The sequence below is a fragment of the Perna viridis genome, chromosome 1 (genome assembly GCF_037379345.1).
Source record: "Perna viridis isolate PV_CMFRI_1.1 ecotype Kerala chromosome 1, ASM3737934v1, whole genome shotgun sequence".
Lineage (NCBI taxonomy): Eukaryota > Metazoa > Mollusca > Bivalvia > Mytilida > Mytilidae > Perna > Perna viridis.
This window is the reverse complement of record NC_142445.1, coordinates 55291609-55312789: the sequence shown is the minus strand read 5'-3', so window position 1 is coordinate 55312789 and position 21181 is coordinate 55291609. Positions and strand designations below refer to the sequence as shown.

At 32.3% G+C, this 21181-nt stretch overlaps 1 protein-coding gene across 4 annotated transcripts in view; it reads left to right on the top strand.

Annotated features, from left to right (window-relative positions):
* The first annotated feature begins 3138 nt into the window (after window positions 1-3138).
* Window positions 3139-21181, top strand: part of LOC148629443 (uncharacterized) — a 47587-nt gene continuing 29544 nt past the window's right edge. For 3 of the 4 annotated variants that reach the window (XM_088551250.1, XM_088551251.1, XM_088551248.1), the window contains exons 1-5: window positions 3139-3277; window positions 12966-13692; window positions 15944-16038; window positions 18076-18090; window positions 18999-19115. In XM_088551250.1, coding sequence (XP_088407376.1) covers window positions 13043-13692; window positions 15944-16038; window positions 18076-18090; window positions 18999-19115 — 877 coding nt within the window. In that variant the 5' untranslated portion in view covers window positions 3139-3277; window positions 12966-13042. Of the gene's footprint in view, window positions 3278-12851; window positions 13693-15943; window positions 16039-18075; window positions 18091-18998; window positions 19116-21181 lie in introns of those variants that run through there. The other variant, XM_088551249.1, reaches the window with a different exon arrangement.

Sequence of the window (21181 nt, the reverse complement as noted above, 5' to 3'; positions counted from 1 at the left end):
TATTTATAATTCTAGATTAGAAAAATGATAGGAAAAAATAAAAAAAAATAGAGAGAGAGACTACAACCTGCTCAGATTTAAACCTGTTTGTAAATCAAATGACTTTGGCCCACAAACCAGAGTATTGCAATATCATTAAATATTATATTTGTCATCATAGATTAGTTATATTGATGAATGTTCTATGGAATGAACGTATTCATGTTATATAATATACAGTGCTGACAGTCATCGTTCATACACTATGAGAAGAATGATAAAATTGTCTCACAGTAACACAGTTCTCTAACAAAGACCGAGTGTAAAAGGGAAAATATGTGTATAGGAGAAACATCAAAATTCATTACGCTTGGAAAGTTCGATATTTATAGCGAGCACCGCGAAAAGATGTGAGCTCTACGATTATTACGTGTACATTCTAAATTTCCCTTAAGGTTCTCCAATATACTAACGAAAAAAGTCATTTCCCGGAAGTAAGAAAAAGTGACTGTCCTTACGGGGAAAATTCATCTTTTCCTACAATCAAAGAAATGAAAAAATTATATAGGTTAAGATTACGTTTCAGTAAAAATAAATTCATCTTTTTTGATAGTTTTCAAGTCTTTTTCTATTCTTTTTAACCTATTGAAAGAAGTGAATGTGATGTTTTTAAAAACTTCGGGAAACACGTGGATGTAGAATACAGACCACCAATTCAACCAAATGAGCATTTGGAACGTACGCAAAAAGTCATACGCAGAAATTACCCCCTGTTCCTCATAGTGCTGTGAAAAAGTTCTCATTTTTTTTTTAAATTGAAGCTGTTTCTGAAAGGAAAAACATTTCTGTACACTTTATAGGTGCATTTTGCTTCTTTTGGTGTGAAGTCTTATCTCCAAAATAATTTCGAAATGTACACCTATTTTGTGAAAACACTGGGATTTCCCATGCTATTTATAGACCGTTCCCTTCCGGTGACCAGTACTGCACTGCAAGTCTGCAAACCCCACATGCCATTCTGAGGATTGTGAGCTGACATGTAGAATCATTCTGATATATAGTCCTCTGCAGGTTAAAGTTAAGGTAAAGTCCAGAGAAGCCATTGAATACTATGAAATTAGCATAGAAGCCTATAGCTATGGGAAGTGGAATTAGTGGTTCCTAACCTGTACGTTCGTGTATCTCCACTGTTCCATAATATGTCGCTGTTGTCAAGAACCTTACAGCCTTAAAAAATATAACTCTGATTGTATTATCCAAGTCGAAGCATAGCTTCTCTAAGATAGGAAAGGCAATCATTTGCTTGTTTGAAATATTTGCAGCTGTCGTCTGAATGTTGTTTTGGTACCAGTATCGCATTGCATATCCCTGAAAGGTTGTACGTGAAAACATGGATGCTGTAAAAATATAATGCATTTTCTTTTTGCCTCTCTACAAACTAATGTTTTGTCAAAAGATATGAACAATGACTTATAAAATAGAGCAAACATCACACTGTAAGATGAAAAACATTTTTAAAAGAAAACCTAACATAATAACATAAAAATGTTCCATTGAAAAGGTTGGTTTGATAAATGCAAAACGAAAGTGAAAATAGAGAAAATGGCTATTTATAGTTCAAGACTACTTTTCTGTCCGATCTTCGTAGACTCACCTTATTTTCTTTGCGGGAAACTGTTTATTTAACATGTCCTTAGAAATGCTACACAAGTGAAAGTTTTATTGAATCAATTTACATATTTTTTTTTAATCCTAAAAATATGCAAATAGTTTTCTTTTGTTTACTGAAAAGCAACTTTCCACATTTCTAAATATATAGATTTATGACCGTATTCAATTTGATTAGTCGGACACACCACTTTTCGTCATTTTGAAAAGTCACTTACGATGTGTTAAGACTGATTCAGATGATTTAGTGCTCTCTTAACTCTTTCATGAAAATTTTTTGCAAATAGACATAAGACAAGAAAAACATGAGGAAGAACAATTTAACACTTACTTAACTATGTTTCATATGGAAGGCACTTCATTTTGAATAAAACCTTAGAAATTTTAATTAGCATGATTATGCTAGAAGAAATGATAGGACAGTTCCATGTAAACTTTATATTTTTCATTAAAAATCAGAGAATGATTATCCTTCCGGTGAATCTGGTCTATGTTCGCTGACTTTGGTTTTATCCGATTTGTTTGTTTACTTGTGTTTTCCTGTCGTAATTTGACAGTTCTAACATTGTTGGGAATTTTTGAGACCCTTATATATGTATATGTATATATATATATGTATAAACGACTCTTAATCGCTAACAATTCCCAACGACGTTAGAACTGTCAAACTTGCGATACAAATTTTGGTCGTTCCCTTCGCGGAACTCGAACTCGTACCGCTGACATCCATGGCAACCACGCTTGCACATAGTCCAGCGCCTTGGACCAATCGGCCAGCTAGGCTATATAAAATTATAGCTTTCACTGGCCTGGTCATTCCTCCTGGCAGGATTAATCCTACCAGAATGAATAGTCCGGCCAGCGAAAGCTATATCTTAATATAGCTTAAAAAAATACACAAATTAAAACAAAAACAAAACAAAACAAAAACAAACAAAAAAATACTATAAAATACTTCAAATAGTTTAGGATTGGAATTATAAGGATCAAACACTGTTTTTCCAGAAATTTTTGCTGTATAAAATCGACCATTCATTCACAAACCTGCCATAAAAGTCCAACCTTCATGTAAGATTTGTGAGTGCATGAATGTTTCGATTTTACACATCTAAAAATTCAGGAAAAGATAGCGTTCATTCCTATTAATGAACTGACTGGTCGTGCGTACCACACTCTTTAAATGAACACAATGATAAATAAACCAATCTAAAATTGTTAGTTGTATAATTTGTGAATTCTTAAAAATTAGAATAGAATACGATGAGAGTTGAGCAGCAAATTATCATGCGTGAGCTTGAAATAGAGTACCCTGTTGGATTTAACACAGCATAGGACATTAGTATCGTATAGTTGTCAAATCAATAACATGCAAGTCAGACAAATATAATTTATTTATAATGTTGTATTTTGTATACTAAAAAGGAAACAGGTGTCCTTATTTTTATCCTTATTTTTATTTAACGATGTCATTTGATCAGTTTTTCTTTAAATGTAAACATCAATTTTTGAGTTTGATGTCTACTCTTTTGATATTAACAATGCGGTTAAAAACTTTTGTGAACATGCATGTGACATATGTTGGAAATAGTTCAACATGATGGTTTTTCAATTTTAACTTCAACACAGACAAGTGAGTATCCTTGTTTTACTTAATTTGAAATTATTATTATGTCTGAATTTTGAAACTGTTCAGCGCGGTATTATTTGAAATATTAAGAAGTTAGATAGCATACAACGGTATATTATATATATTTTGCACACTGACTTAACATAAAGCTGAAATATGAACGAGGTTTAGAACCGCTGGAAAATGCGAGGCTGTGCACTGTAATATTTTGACTACTCAAATAAAGGTTGCAGTATAAAAACTAATATATCTTTACACAGAAACCCGCTTGGTTTTTATTACTTTCTGTGTATCAAAAGCCTACGTTGCAAGGCAATATGTTACAAAATATATCATATCCCATAATATACTACAACACGAAAACATGTACTTCTATTTATTATTTTGTATGTAAATTCAAACTTAGAAAAGTAAGAAGTGAAGCGGTAACGAAAACACATTTATATGTATAGGTATCCACCACCACACGTACATGTCGAGTATAATATAATGTTCTGTACAGAGTTTTGAAGGCATTCAAGTTGCGTAAATGATTATATTCTGCTGAAGTTTAAAAACGTTCCTATTTCACATCTTTACAATTATTTCAGATGTTGCACTGCTTCTCATTGTCTAAAGAGTAGATTCGATCGTATTATATATCTAAAGATAGATAAATTTAACGAAAGGAAAATACCAGGATGTGACCATCCTATGAATTATTTAGCTGTATTTTTTCACATGTATCTTGTTTCTGGTTCAGTCAAATTTTAATCTGAAAAAAAAAATTCTTAGTTGATGAAGAAGGTAATGGGGAATTTTAAGACAACAAACTCAAATGACCTGTGAATATGAAAGCCCTAAGAGCATGACGCTTAATTAATCTTTCAATTAAAGTCTTTAACTAAACATATGCTTAATGAAGCTTTTAAAGGTAAGATCGCTGTCAAGCCACTAAGTCGGATGGAAAGAAGAGGTTGGGGTACACAAATAGTTTGACTAAAATTGTTCAAACAGTGTTGACACTTAGTATCCTACATGTAGTTGTTTACGTGTATCATTTTAATAATTATTGTTTATGATTAGAAAGAAATTTGTTTATTGCAGTGCACATGCTCCAGCAGGAGTAACTCTGACTTTTCACATCTTGACTATCAACATAACCTTTAATCATGACTTTTTATTTGATACATACTAACAGAGCCACGTTTTCCTATCTTCTCATCGATTTCCTGTCTATATCTATATGATTGGTTCCGTCTTGTATCAATTTGAGTTGAGTTGTTATGAAAACTTCTAACTGACCTCTAGACGTTCTTAATTCCAAATGCCAGATGACTTTCCTGCACTTTGTTTAAACTACAATGGAATAATTAATAATGTATGTTTAATAAATATGGAGAAAACATGTGCGTCAAGATTGTTCAAATACTGCGAACAAATTGCATCGGCTACTCATTGCAGTAACCTTGATTTGAAGAACATCGGACAGATTACGTATACGACAGATGACGTCAGTGTGGTCAGATTGGTAGAACTGACCAACTTTACACTTAAGTATGGGTCTGTTTAAAACAAGGCAGGGGCGGTGATTCGTCATATCCAAAGATAATCGAAGAAACTGTTCAAATGCATTTGCTATGTCCTAAAAACAATACTTACTGTGTTTATTTCCTCTGCTTTATGCCGTGAAATGTTTTTGAGGGTTGTAGTGTAAATTTGGCAGGAAATTTTTGCTGTACTTTTTCTGTTGTAGAACGCAACCAAAACTTTTAGTGTTACTATATCTCCTGTGGCCATCTTATTATGATACACAGTTTCTATTAGATTTCCTTTCCGTTAAGAAATGCATGAATGATTCTGACTAATTTTAAGACAGAGCTGTACTCAATACCGTCTGTATCTCATAATTTTTTTATGGTTTGGCGAATGCACCTTATTATGATAATAGATTTTGTCATGGCTCTCTTTATTTTAGCTAGTGTTCGAATTAAAATGTTCAGTTTAATTATATTACAGAACAGGTGATTGAGTTACTTATACTTTGTAGTAATTAAGCCCAAATAATTTAATATTTTAAACATCCTAATAGTCATCCTATTGTAGATAACAAGATTATATATTATATCATGAACTTTTCTCCTCTTGAAAAATAAATATGTAAACTAAATTTCCAAAGGGAGCAGACATATGGTAGTGTTAGTTGCTTTACTCTTGTTCGTAGTAGAAATGGTACAATTAAATAAACGAATAGGCATGCAAATAGTTCTAAAACTGAAATGTGAAACAACAAACGAAACTCCTACACATAATATCCTTGATAACTGGCTCACACCTAACCCTTGGTAAACTATTGTCCACTTTATAACCATATAGATTACAGGGTTTGTCCACTCTGGGATGTTATAATGTAATGCTATTATTAAATCGCCCGTTGTGTATTATATTATTTATTATAATCTCTCAAGGTACGGGTTGTTCATGTATTTGTTTGTATTATCAAACGTATTTCCACTGGTCAGATATCGATAAAAATGGTCATTCGGCGCATGCGTTAGCTGTATTGACCATTATGAATTAGTACGTCGTCCACAAGTACATGTATAAATGTCATAAAGATAAGTGTAAAATCTGTGTTTATTTGGGATTCTGCATAAGTTATGCTTCAGAGGCTTCATGACCGTGTAAGTATTACCTGTTTTGTTATCATATACATACATGTACAATCAGGTAGATAGGACGTACATGTTGTGATATAAATTCTTGGGTAGTATGCTAGGGAAGTCCGGTGTAGCAAATAGGTAGAGAAACAAATTGAACTTTCATCTATTTACTTCCATATTGCTCTATTTATGAAAAAAACTATATCAATTATTTACCGAGTAAATAACTGTCACTGTGGATCATATACAACAGATTTTATAATTCCACGTGTAGATGATATACATGCTTTATTATGATTAATTGTAAATTATATATATATATCGGAAACATTGTGACTAACAATATAACCAACTTGATTAAAATTCCGTTTAAACTTTAAAGCCTTTATACAAAGAGAATAAAATGAGTGTTTGTGATCCCGTAAGAAATCAAACAAAAGTTAGATTATGGCACCTGGACTGAGCAATACTGATATCATGTTTATAGCAGTTATAAAATTGAGTATTTGCTCACCCGGCAGATCAGCCATTAACATTACTGTTGATTCAACGGATTCAATCAAATTTTTATGTTCATCTAACGATATTCCATATTTTACCGATGTTGCGCAGACAAGACAATTTTCTATATTAGGTCAAGTAATTTGTAATCATTTCATCTCCGAGAATTTTAAACAAAAGTTTCTTTGTAAGTATAACAGTTAGCTGAAAAAAAATAATAAAGTGGACACATGTCTTGACCATGATGAAAAAGTTGACACACGTCTTGACCATGGTGAAAAAGGGCAATAAAAGATAAGAACCGTATAGTCAATGAAGAAAATGTTAAAACAAGGAAATTTTAAGAGAAATTAAGATCTTACTTGAGACGAATAAAATAATTGAACGTACACACAGTGCTATCTTACAGCTACATACGTTTTGAACTGGTCGGTAGTTAGGACAACTATCCAGCAATGTAAAATTCTCTAGAACTTGCTCTGCCTATTATAGTGGGTTATAAAATATTGAGAAAGGAAGAAACCTTCTTAGAACGTGGTATTTTATAGACAGAGACAGGTGAAATCGTACGATCTGTATAGAATCGTCTAGACAGTAACATCAATTATTGAATCAATTATTTATTACAAAATTCAACTTTTAAACTTATAACTGGAATATCTAAGAATACACGTATGTGGTAAGACAAGACATCTTAATCAAGAAATGGTTTTGTCCTCATTTTTTTCCAATTAATATACGGTAGTTTCAATAAAAATAGCCAAGAAACCATATATTTTGTAATATATTGGTATAAAATATAAAATAAAAAAACCACAATAAACAAAAAAGCATTTACTTCATTTCGTTATTTGCTTTCAAATGCTATATCATTGACACTTGATTTCATGGTAATTATATTTGGTAAGTAACTTTCATGATCTACTGAATTGGTATAAATGAAAAATTTTACAGAATACCGCTCAGATATGTGTAACTGCCTCGATGGTAACAAATTTCCGGTTAAAACACTTCCTTTATTTCGTTATTTGCTTTCAAATGCTATATGCAAATCTTTTCATTCATCATCATTATGATTTTGGGTTTTTTTTTTTTTATTTCAAATGCGAATTGAACTGTATTTTATACACCTGAACCGAGTCAGGTACTCGTTTGGCAGTTTTATTTTTTCTTTTCGTTGCAGACCTTTTGTTGTGTGCGGTCGGTATTTTACTTCTTGTGGTCACCGTCTTGTAAAGTCGTTTTCTCACATCTCTCTTTTATTATTATATGTGTTGGAATTACCATTTCTTTATAAAGAATCTTGATGCCATAAAGGTATTAATTGTTCCTTAAATTCAAATTCTCAACATGTATACTGAATAACAATGATTTGTAGCCATGAAACTGGTTAGAAATTTTCTGGTCACTAAGATAGGAGTTCATGTATAATGTAGGTGTCGAATTTTTATTATCAAACTATATTTAAGATTAAGGGTCATTTCAGGTCCTCGAATTTCTATTCTGATATAAACTATACTACTCCGTGACTTTCACTTTGAAGAAAAAATCGATTATATTGACGAATCAGTCTTTTCAACTTACAAGATAAACAGAGCCGTACCTATAGCCGTTTAGCTGGCTTTTAAGTATAAACAATTTAATCTATGGAAGAAATTGATTAAAATACTTATAGAACCTTGTACATAAGCACGGACTTCGTGTAATTGAAACAAAGGATTTATGTGTGATAATCTGTTTAAATCACTACAAAATTTAATTCGCTTATAGATTCAGTATACCTTCTGCTGTATTTAGCCTTCACTCTTACAAGTAATTGTACATGTATAGAGTGATAGAAGAAATAATATTATGTTAAACTACTGCATGGTCAGCTCATAAAAGCTTTTTTTTTGTAACCATAGAATATAGACCGCTTGTTTCTGAGATCTGAGAAATAAAGTAGATAAAGAAAGTAAAGTCTGTTTCCAAACAAATGTCTATTTAAGTGACGAAGGTGAAAAAAAAAGTAACAAGGAGAGTAAGTTTTATTATATTTATGATCCTCCCTGTTCATATATTATACAGCTTGGTGTGGCGCCTAGAAATCCGTTACAAGTGTCAATAGTTAGTAAAACTAATGTTCATCTTTTCCTGAGTCACGGACCTAGCCCACCACTGTTCCCTTCATGATTCAATATTCCGACTTTGGAGGGTTGGTTATTTGCTGCATCACATACTCCTATATAAGTGTACCTGTGTTTGGAGGGTGGGTTATTTGCTGCATCACATACTCCTATATAAGTGTACCTGTGTTTGGAGGATGGGTTATTTGCTGTACCACATACTCCTATATAAGTGTACCTATGGTTGGAAGGTGGGTTATTTGCTACACAACATACTCCTATATAAGTGTAGCTGTGGTTGGAGGGTGGGTTATTTGCTGCACTACATACTCCTATATAAGTGTACCTGTGTTTGGAGGGTGGGTTATTTGCTGCACTACATACTCCTATATAAGTGTAGCTGTGGTTGGAGGGTGGGTTATTTGCTGCACTACATACTCCTATATAAGTGTAGCTGTGGTTGGAGGGTGGGTTATTTGCTGTACCACATACTCCTATATAAGTGTAGCTGTGGTTGGAGGGTGGGTTATTTGCTGTACCACATACTCCTATATAAGTGTACCTGTGTTTGGAGGGTGGGTTATTTGCTGTACCACATACTCCTATATAAGTGTACCTGTGTTTGGAGGGTGGGTTATTTGCTGCACTACATACTCCTATATAAGTGTAGCTGTGGTTGGAGGGTGGGTTATTTGCTGTACCACACTCCTATACAAGTGTACCTGTGTTTGGAGGGTGGGTTATTTGCTGTACCACATACTCCTATATAAGTGTACCTGTGTTTGGAGGGTGGGTTATTTGCTGCACCACATACTCCTATATAAGTGTACCTATGGTTGGAGGGTGGGTTATTTGCTGCCCCACATACTCCTATATAAGTGTACCTATGGTTGGAGGGTGGGTTATTTGCTGCCCCACACACTTCTATATAAGTGTACCTATGGTTGGAGGGTGGGTTATTTGCTGCACCACACACTCCTATATAAGTGTATCTATGGTAAAAGCAGCTACTTCAGAAACATCGTGCTTGACTTAATTAACATGGCTACTTTGATGAATGTAAAAATCTTAAATCCTACAGCAACCGAAACATGCCTTATTTTACGCTGTGACTTGACCTTCGGTATATAGTAAATCCCGACAAAACCATGCAGGAAATGTCCAATTGTCAAACCAGTAAAAACGTTTACATGTAGGTAGAATACTAATATGTACTTTCTATAGTTGTGAAAAAGTTATACGATGAATCATTATAGTAAGCTCGCTGCTGTCTGATTCATCTGTTGGTTGGCTATCTTACCACAAAGGCTTGGTCATTTTACCCAAACATCACACCCTTATTGAAAAGCAACTCAACAAGTATTGTAATATATACCGGAATTTTACGCAGTCACAATGATTTAAATTTGGGAACAAATGACCATTTTGCTTGTGTATTATTAACCTAAATATGAGTCTTATTGTGTAATGGGACCAAGAGAGCGTGCTGTTGCATTAGATTGTATCAAAACGAATTATGTGCACATGCATTTACTACATTGCCTTTGGTAGCATACATATTTATTTATCAAGTGTTATAAGCGAAAAGAAAATGAAGGAGTAAAAGACTATTAAGATGACGGAAACTTAAAGATACTGTTGCAACGGACTTTTTAATTAAATGATCACAGATATGAACCATCAATTTGTTAATTTTTACATGAAGAGGATATAGCGCTGATAATAGATAAGTTAATTGTTAGTTTATTTACAAATTAAAATAGTTAAATAGTTAAATCTTTAAGTAAAAAAAATCTTTTCACAAATAATTTTTATCCGATTTCAAACCATTTGTTCTTAGCATACTTGTGTACGATTTTAACTTTATATGTGGAAGTCCTTGTGAAGCACCTGCATTAATAGAAGATTAACAATTCAAAGCTTATCTGAGTCAATTTACTTGGCTTTTATTAAGGTTGAAGGTGAGGTTAGAGCAATGTTATTGACACGGCTATTACTAATGATCCGATATTACCAACTCTTAATGGCTTCGTCATGTGATTTTGACTTCTGTTTGTATTACCATAATTGTTACATAATTGTTCTTAAAATACTCCTGTAGCAGCAATCATAGTAATGTTTGTGTTGATACTTTACTTATATTTTTTTTAATTTAATGTATAAATAGACTTTTTGCAGAACCAACGTTTAAGGTAAAACGATAGCTCCAAAATATTTTCAGTGCTTTGTTATCAACAAAGTACATAAGTTCACAACTACACCTACACTAGCAGAAAGTTGAAAGATTTTCTTTAATTTAGACTTGGTTCCATTGGCTCAGTACATTCCCCAGCTTATATAGTGAAGTTGCACTCACAACATGCAATAAAATGATTTCCGTCTTTTAAAGGTAATGGACCAAGATACAACTGAAGCTGTACATCAAAGAATTGTTTTAAATGGAATATTTATTACTTAACTGATTTTTTATAACCAAAAGGCACACCCGGGAGAGCTAAGTGAAGCTGATTTTACCAAATATTTCTTACTTTTATCAATTAAACCATTTACCAAATCAATTATTTGATCACTTTAATAATTATTATTTGCATAAACTAAAAATAATGCTTATGATGCAATAATATATAATTAATTGTTACCGAAAGTTCAAATTGATTAACAACCGCGCTGAAACGGGTGTATTTGCGAAATTACTTTTCTGCACTTAGGATTAATCAAAGGGATATTAATATTTATATTGCATTCATCAATTTCTGTGTTCTGATAAAAAGAACAAAATTAAAATTGACTTTTAAGATAAAGAACAATTCTCCAACAATTAATAATAGACTTGTCACGATTTTTATGCAGTGAAACATGTTTAAAACGAACTAATTCGAAACCTGTCTAAACCAAACCCTGAATAATCCGAAAACTTATCTAAACCAGACATTGTTCAAAGTTTTGTCATATCTGTTGAAATGTATTTTGGACCTTGGCACACACACACACACACACACACACACACACACGGAGTGATAATTCCGATACACTGGTTATATATTTAAGCAAAGAGGAGGCTACCAAGGATATTATAATACAAATAAATTTGCAGAGTTTTGTTAAGTCTGATAAATTCTGATTTTCCGTACGTTGACCAAATATGTTTATGTTCGGTCGAGTGAAATATTTCGATTTCAGACATAATTTTCTCTTTGTAAAGAGACCTTGGTAAATCGGACATCTATCAAACCCGAACAATCTTAAAGTCAAAAAATATTCAGTTTAGATAGATCGTGTCCTTACTGAAAAAAGTGCGTAAGCACACTGTCTATATGTCGTACAGGTGGGATACTACTTAATACATACTTGTAGTAAGTCTAAATCAGTACGTAATGAGAGTCAATACCCTTTAAAGCATTACAAGATATAATAAGATATTTCATTTCTTGAGAATGATATGGATACATTTCACTATTGTCAGATCAGATGATTTCTATACAGTGTGATATCGGACTCAATTTCAGCAATCGAGAATATTTATATCCATCGAAATCAGGCCGAGGGGAAGGTGGACCATATGTTAAAATGATTGATTTGAAACAAGGAAAACTGATAACTTCTACTGTTCAAATAAAACGCATTAAACAAATATAATGAAAACTGAATCCTGAACTTTTAAGTTGAATATGGGACACTTATTTGTGAAAAAAAAATAAAGCAAGATGCATATAAGGCAAGATTTAGGAAGGACTCATCATTTTGTTCTTTTAAACTTCATAGAATTTAATCAGCATGCCTTCCATGCTTCAGGGTATGCCATTAACAATGAGTTTTCTGTAAGAGAAGGTAATAATGGAACGAAATCTGGATGGAAGTTGTTATTTTCGCGACATTTTATCAAACCTAATATATTAAATCATTTTAATTCTACACGTGACAGCTATTCGCTTCTTTACAGAAGACGTCTTCTTATTCAACAGTTTTTCTCTGCGGATAATCATTGACATCATATTGAAAGATAACTTCTAACTACTGACCAGTGATACCATGAACTGCATACTCCGTATTGCCGGAGCACAGCAGATAGTTTTTAATCACTTGACAGGTGTCTGATCAAGTTGATTCACAACCGTAGTAATTGGTATTGGCGAATAAGCTGTTAACGCTGAATAAGAAATCAGTTTCATGTGACAAATCGTTGATGCAAAACCTATGTCAAACAGATTATGGTTATGTTTATCTTAATATCATATTTTCATTTTCTAAAGCGTCATTTGTAGGTAATGAAATCGATCAAGCACTGAAATTTATAACATTTTAGTACAACCATTATATAATAGCTTGCTAATGGCATTAGATATGTCATTTATAATTTGCATACAGTGTTGCTGTTTGTCATAATATATGATACAGCGCGCAAACATATGTATGATTTTTATTAGATTTATACTCTGTTTGTAGACACGACACCTTGGGCTTCTCCAGACATCTTTGAAAACGCTGATTGTTTATGACAATGTTAGTTTTACTAAAGCGCTATGCATGGTTGTATAATTTTCGTAGTCGCTGCGATAGCACTGACTTACTATCTGCCTATATGTAAAGGAGAATATCAACGATGCGGGGGCAAACTTACAGAGAGTCGCGGTGTCATACAATCACCAAATTTTCCAGGACCATTCAAAACTCCAGTTTTCTGTGAATGGGTTATACAAGCACAGCCGAAATTAAAGATAGTTTTATATCTTACCCAGTACTATCTAAAGGGATATTTTCACGTTTATGAATACGACCACTATACAAACAAAGACGAATATATTGGGGAGAGGAAGCTGGCAACAGTCAATTGTAAAGATGAGGTGTGGTCAATTGTTGCCCACAAACCATATATGGTCATTCGATTTGCCGTCCAGGAGATGGGAAACATACATCTCCGTGTATTGGATCATTTGATTGACGTTTATGGATTCAATATTACTTACGAACTGGAAAACAAACATGAAGTTGAAAATAAATTGACTTGCTCAACATTCGATTGTTCCTATCTGGGCAACTGTTATGCCAGTGCGGATTTTTCTGAATACAAGTGTCACTGCTTTCCTAACTTTTCCGGGGCTGAATGCCAGTATGGACCCCATTGTAACCCTATGATAGATAAAAATATGTGTCAAAACAATGGAAGCTGCAGGTGAGTGCTATAAAAATAAGTTGTTTTAATGTATTTGCTTTCATGTTGGGCAACAGAAGGCAGAGCATATTTTCTCTGCAGCGTAATAAACCATGATATTTTATTCTTCAAAGTGATTGAATTTGAAATAGAAGAAAAAAGTCGTAAAATTACGAAAACAACAAATGATCAAACCGAATTATTTATTATACCAACATTAAAAGTTGAAATGTATAGGATTTTTTTACCCTATAGTTTTATAGACAATTGGATTTTTTTTTATTTTCATCAATTTTGCTTTTGTTAATTTTTTTTCGGTGATAGGTCGTTATTACCTTCGATAATTGCCATTTTAATATTTGACAATTGTCTATGTATCAAGGAGGTTTCTGGTCTGTTTTAACGCTTAAAAGATATTACGTTTCCATGGCGATAAGAACTGAGGCGTATAAAATGTCTTTTTCGTTTTTGTAACGTCTTCGACGACAATTGCTTTCTACTGCGCCTAAATATCTAAACGGACAGACATTCCCTATTTACTGACAGTTTCCCAGTGCTTCCCATATATATTGACCCAATAATTAGTGTCTTTGTTTGTCCACACAAAAGTGGTTTGTTACAAATGAGAGTACGTCCTGGATGATGAAAACTCTAAGATCTTTTAAGTGCCAAAACTTCAACACAGAAAACATAGCAAAAAAGGCCAACAAAGATAAATCTGCAATTAAATGTTGGATAAAATCTACAAGCTACACAGGAAAAATGCGACATATGTTTTCATGTGTTTGAAAACACATAGAAACATGTGTTTAGGACCTATGCGGAAATATTCGTTTTTGTGCATATTAAGAATGTACCAAGGTCATGTTCAGGCACTTTGGTCAGATTTTCGGACACCTCTGGCTTTATCCATGTCCTGGTGTTACTATTTTTGGCACAGAGACTAACACATTTCTTTTCATAATTTGTTTTAAACACAACTTTTTTGAGAAGTTTGTTTTTATGAAATCCTTGTTATTTCTTCGGTGTTTTAATAGGTAAAATCCACTAAGACAAAACCTATGGAAAATCTAGAGAAATCCGTGTCCCGCCAAAAGTTTATATGCTTATATCTCAATAACGAGCATACTATCCATCCTATTATTTTGTACAAGCATGAAATATCGCAAAGATTTCACAACCTATTGAAATCCTTGTTTTTTTTAAATAGAGAAGCGAACATCCTAAAAAAAACACATAAAACGTATAATTTCCAAAATCATTTGAAAACCTACTCTTCCATATACAAAGTCCTTTGAAAAACATACAATTACAAAATTAATTTAATTTATTTGTGTTTCATGAATTAAATCGATAGTCCTAAACATATTTTTCATCGCGATCCTAAACATTTGACAAACATACGTTTTCAAAACACATGAAAAAAAAACATGTTGCAATTTTTCCTATACGTACTCAATCCAAAGTGTGTGTGTCCTCAAATCTCTAGTTCATATTTATCACGAATTAACCCACAATGTTGTTATACGTATAGTTTGGTATAAACCCCATCAAATTAAAATTAGACCTGTCAGTCACTGCATGCATTAATTGATCTGAGCAATTGATAAGTCTAATTAATCAGAAACCTGGTTAATATTGTTATAAATAAAGCTGAAATTGAATTTCTAAAGAGGAAGTGATTTATATTATTAAATTAAATAAATACAATAATTCTTTTTTATGTTTAAAAACCTTCCACTAATGGTAAATATAAATAAAATATAAACATGAATTAAGCAACTTAAAAATATAAATTCATGACACTTACAATCATGATTTAATATCCTTTTTTCCAATTTGAATTTCAAATTCAAATAATATTCTATAATTTACAAATCATATATAAAATTTATAAATGAAGCGCTAACAACAAATTGCACGTCGATAAAGCTCTGAATATTTCATGTATATTTCATTATTAACTTTCATACCTGTTATTGCTTGCCTTTTTGGATCATTTTTCGGAACCAAAGCTAATTGACCAATGGGTCTTACCGTTCTTTCTTTTTGTTAAAGTCTAGTTCCGATGAAATGTCGCAATATTATGAAACTTGGTACAGTATCACATCATGCTATATAAATCCAATTCGGGCATGTTATCAGTGTCACAGCAACTTATTTCAGGTCATTTTCTCCCTCATCTGTTTCACCCACAAAACAGGGTACTCATCATTCACGACATTGTCCCACATTATATATTTTCTCTAACCTTTTAATATTCTTTTTTTAGGTATATACTTGGAGATTATGTGAACATTTGTCAGTGTATGATAGGATACTACGGATCTATGTGTGAACAAAGAGTCGATGGAATACATCCCAGTGGTAGGTTGTTTGACTTTGTTTAATAATAACAATATTATATACCTGTCCATAATGACTTGAAATTTGACATATTAAAGTTAGCAGACACAGCGTTTGGTAAACTAACCATCCATGTTACAATTTATATAAAACATTCACCTTAAAAATCTTAACTAATTAAAAAAAAACCTCCTAGGTTTCTCAGTTACTTTGTTTTTTTTATTATTATTAATAAGGTGTTAAGTTCTAACGTGTCAAAGTGCATGTATAAGTATTGATATCACAAACCGGAGACAAAATACATTACACGTGATTAATACTGTACTCGATTTAGGACAACGTGTCAAAGTGATGAACGGGTAGTTATTGAATTTCGTTGATTAACGAGTTCGAATGCACTCTAATGAAGTAGTCATTTTTAACATTAAAATTACACCCTGATATGCTTTTTTTCTTTGAAGAAAATGACTTGAACTAGGTAATTGAAGGTAGAATTAAAAAAAACATGGAGAGTTACTAGAAGTCGTGCTTCTCAGTGTCCCCCAAGATTCCGGTCGTTTAAACGGACACAAATGGTAAAGACAGGGAGTGATAAAGCAATGTCGAAAATGAATGAAAACTACTTTCTGTTGCCTCAAATTACCATAAGTCACTACATAACTATATTACTTCTTGTATAAACAACAGAGTTCTGTCCCCCATAGCATCGGACATCTCATGAGAACGAACAATAAGTCGAGTTCTGTTCCCGTAACTTCGGACATCTCATGAGAACGACAGGCCACTGCAAAAGACACAAGTCACTTCCTTTAACTGTCTATATGTTGTGTAGCATTTGCTCTTCTATAACTTTTTCGAACATGAACTTGTGAATCAGTTCAACAATCAAGGATACCTTGTTATCATCTTCGGTTGTTTAAATCTCAGTATGTCGGTACAGTTAGGATACACACCATTTCCAATTTTCATCTAAGTATAATTAGGTGGTTAGCATGACTTACTATGTCAGCAGAAGTTTCCGGACGGTTGAATAATGATACTTACAGGAGGTGACAAATAATCTTTATTGAAGACTGCACGTCTTTCTATGTCTGGGACGTTTTCCTGTTTGGTCGGATTGTCGTCTCGTACACATATATACCCATTCTTTATAGTTATATTAAAAGAAATTAATATTATGCAATTAGTTTCACGCAAATAAATAAAGTCAATAATTAATAGATGAAAGACCAATTACAACTCTACCATGGAAATGTAGTCATGATATAATAGTTTACAAGATCTTTCTTTTCAGTTTTGTCCAAAAGAAAATGGATGTGTATTCATTAAGCCTCCCCATCGCCTTTTTGATAAGTCGTGATCTTGACATACTAAGTAGTAATCGCGTTTTTTTTTTATGAATATTTAAAATACTATGTGTCTTATAATGTACCACTGTAAAATACATTTAATATGTCAAATTTTTAAAACTATTATGTTGATGTAATTTTATATATTAGTTTTTCTTTTACAGTGAAGTCAGATAAACCTGACAAAGTTCTTCTGTACGAACACATATACGATTTGTAACATTGATTTATTCAACAAAATCACACAGTTTTTAGAATTGACTTTACAGGAGTTAAATATCTTATTTATTTTTTTGTTAGTTTAATTTTTGTAATTAGTATCAACTAATTCCATCATTTAGATTGAAAGGTAATTCACATTATTAAGAAAATATGATTAGTTAGGAATACTGACGTGAGAGACAAGAGAAAATCCGCGAAAAAGAAGGGTGAATAACTCCTGTTTCTCTGTAAGCTCTTGGCATGCTGACCTTTAAAAGTAATGTCCTTTCAAATTAAAAAGTACCTTTGCCAATTGAGACCCTTTTGTTGTATTTAAAAATGACACCACATGGCAGTTAAGCATGAATTTTGGATCTTATATCTGACGGGAAAAGTCTGTTTCCACGGGAAAGCAATTGCCACACATGCCCTTTATTAACCTAGAATTCTTCCTATAGTAGACACTCGCGGGTGTTTCTCAATGATTATCATATTAATCCTGCTTTAGAATTGGACTACTACGGTGAGTTTATCACACTTTATATTGTATGGTTAACAGATGCAATATATAGTTTTGTTTTGTTTACCTGCATCTAATATGGTTGTGTTGTATAATCACAGTTCACCGTGTTGTATAAAATAACACCTATACTTTTCTTTTATTTAATAAAAGTCAATTTTTTGCCTTTTAATGCTTTTTGCACTTGGTCCTTACGCCATTTTAAAGTGTCTCAAAGAAATTTAAGTTATGACTTAGTTAATCTGATTACTGTTCGCTTCTGACCTGTATATTATAAATTAACATCCTTTTGGACTGTTATATCCAGCTAGTGTAATATTGCATTTAAGTTTCACAGCATGACAATATACATTGCAGTTTAAAACTTTGCTTCGTTCATGCATGAATCAAGATATGCTTTCATTTGGTATAGTGCTTTTCCATCAGTTTCGTTGTTATATTATTCCCATAAATAACCGGGATTTTTCTATCTGTAGAAGTATTAGATTTATTTACTTTTATTCTTAAAGCATTTTGTGGCGGTTTCCTATCCTCACTTTAACGTGACTTCTCATACAAAGGGATACATGGTGAATGTATAATATAATCTAACACACCCAGTGTTTCTCAGTATTATTCCTTTGTTTCGTTCAACAGTTGTTTAACAATTCTATTACAAGTATTATTTTTTCATTAAGTTGTGAAGTGGGCTTTAGTGTACATGTTGTGATAGATGTTATTACTTTGCAGAACATTCGTCACAGACTGAAATCAAAGAAAAAAAAAGATCTTCTAAAAAGAAAGTTGCTTATGGCAACTATTCCCTTTAACTTTACGAAACTTTTGGGCTGAATTCTGTGGCTTATATTGGAATGTCATCCTTCCTCGTTTTTTGCTTTGATGAGTGAAAGCCTTCGTCTTTTTCCTTACAGCATGTGCCGTACTTGACTGTGAACAAACCTGCTTGACAACGTCAACATCTAAAGCTGCATGTGGCTGTAACCATGGATTTAGACTTAGCAGAGACAATAGAACTTGCATCCATATAGGTAGGTACGACATTGTCTAGGTAATCATTTAAATCGACATTTTAGAAGCAACTTAAAAATTGTTAAGATGTTTTTATTTTAAGTGATCATAATATTGTCTTATTTCGTTTACAGTAACATTGACATCGTCTAAATGATTTTTAGAATCAAACGTGGCATTATCAAGTAAAAATGAACACCATGTTATTCATTTGAAGCAACGATGTATGCTTAGCATTTCCTTTTAAGGAGCAATGAAAATAACTAGATAATAATTTCTAGGCATTAAGCAGTTATTTGCGGAAATTATGTTATTGTTTAGGCGTTCTTTCTAAGACAATATTTAAATTATCTAGACAATAATTCAAAGCATCAATGACACCGTCGAAGCAATCATAAAGTAACTCTTTCATTGCCTAAACAATCATATAACCAACAGTAACATGATTTAATCAACTTAAATTAAGAGCAAGAAGAAATTTTCAAGGAAATGTTTTGAAGTAACAATGTAATTATTTATGTTATTGTTAAAGACAACAATAAAATAGTTTAAGAGTAATCAAGGGAACCAAGGTTATAGCGGTAATCAAAAGAATATAATCCAGGGACAAAGACCAGACATGGAAAACAGACATACACAACAAAGAACATAAAGTAACTAAAATCATACATACAAAGTAACAAAAGTAAATGAACAACTCGGACTCAATGGTTTAAAAGGACAATGCCTGAGTCATAAAAAAGTAAACAAAATGACCTTGTCTAGGATAGAAAAAAAACCCAGATATGGTGCACCAACGTATAACCAAAATATGAACCATCTGAAGCAGTGACGTTCTAAAGGCATTCACTGTAATAATCTGTCGGTGAATGCAAGAAACAACAAATATACTGTCTTGGTGAAGTAACAACGATATTGTCTTGGCAATTAAACCGTGTACAAACGATTCTTTAAAGCCATAACGGTTTTGTTTCTGTAATTATTTATAGCAACAATGATATATTCTACGTAACGTTGATATACATAAAGTTATCGTTTAAATGTTACAGCCAAAATATTTCAAGTTTTAGTTGTAAGTGGTTATAACAGTATTTTTGTTAATTTAACTACGTCATAATAGAAGCATAATAGTTATTAAGGTTCTTTAATTTCCAATTCAAAATCTGGAACACACATATTCAATAAAGTTTTCATCATTTTAATAAATTATGAAAAGAATTCTTCTATATACAATACTTCTCAATATATATCTTATTTCACAAGAAATATATGACAAACAAATTTGGACGTGTTTTAGGCGATTGGGAATTTTTTTTCTTAAAAAAATGAACAGACATGGAAATACATATTTCATGGCAAAGTAGATGTAAACTTCTCGCTTGACATTATATCAAGGTCGTTCCGTTGTTGTACTGATAAAAAGAAATGCATAAAAAAAGTATTGTAAATTTTCTATGTATTTCTGGGTTGAGGATATGCACTTCCTACATAAAAAATCAAATATTTTGACACATTTTTTTGAGACAATAAAGTAGTGCATTATGAAGTATGCAAACCGTGAAAGCTGTCCGAAAATTTAAGCTTTTAATGTATTGAATTAATGAATAAATCGACATACTGATGTGTTTCTGTGTGCGTCATATATCTTAACTTGAGAAGAACCTTAAACATCTCAATGCAATCATCTTTTCATTTATTTAAACTCATTTATTACAAATTACATGTGTCGTCTCGTTGTTGTTGTTATGAATAACTACATTAATCTGTTTGTGTATTGAAAACCGCAGTCGCTTAAAACAATAATTCAAATGACCTTGAATAACCTCTAGATAATCCGCTCAATGTAATGAAATATGTATACTATTGATGTTGAGAAAATAAGATGTTTTTCTTCATTTAAGAATTTTCTTAATGTATTTAAATTAACTATTGTCTTGTATTGTGACGTATACTATTTATTGTCGAGTTCCAGTTAATCATCTATTACAAACTGTAGTCAATTGCTTGAAAAGGTCATATGACTAAATAAAATCTACCAATCATATAAATATATGTTGTACATGTGTTTCAAGGAGTAACCTCTCTT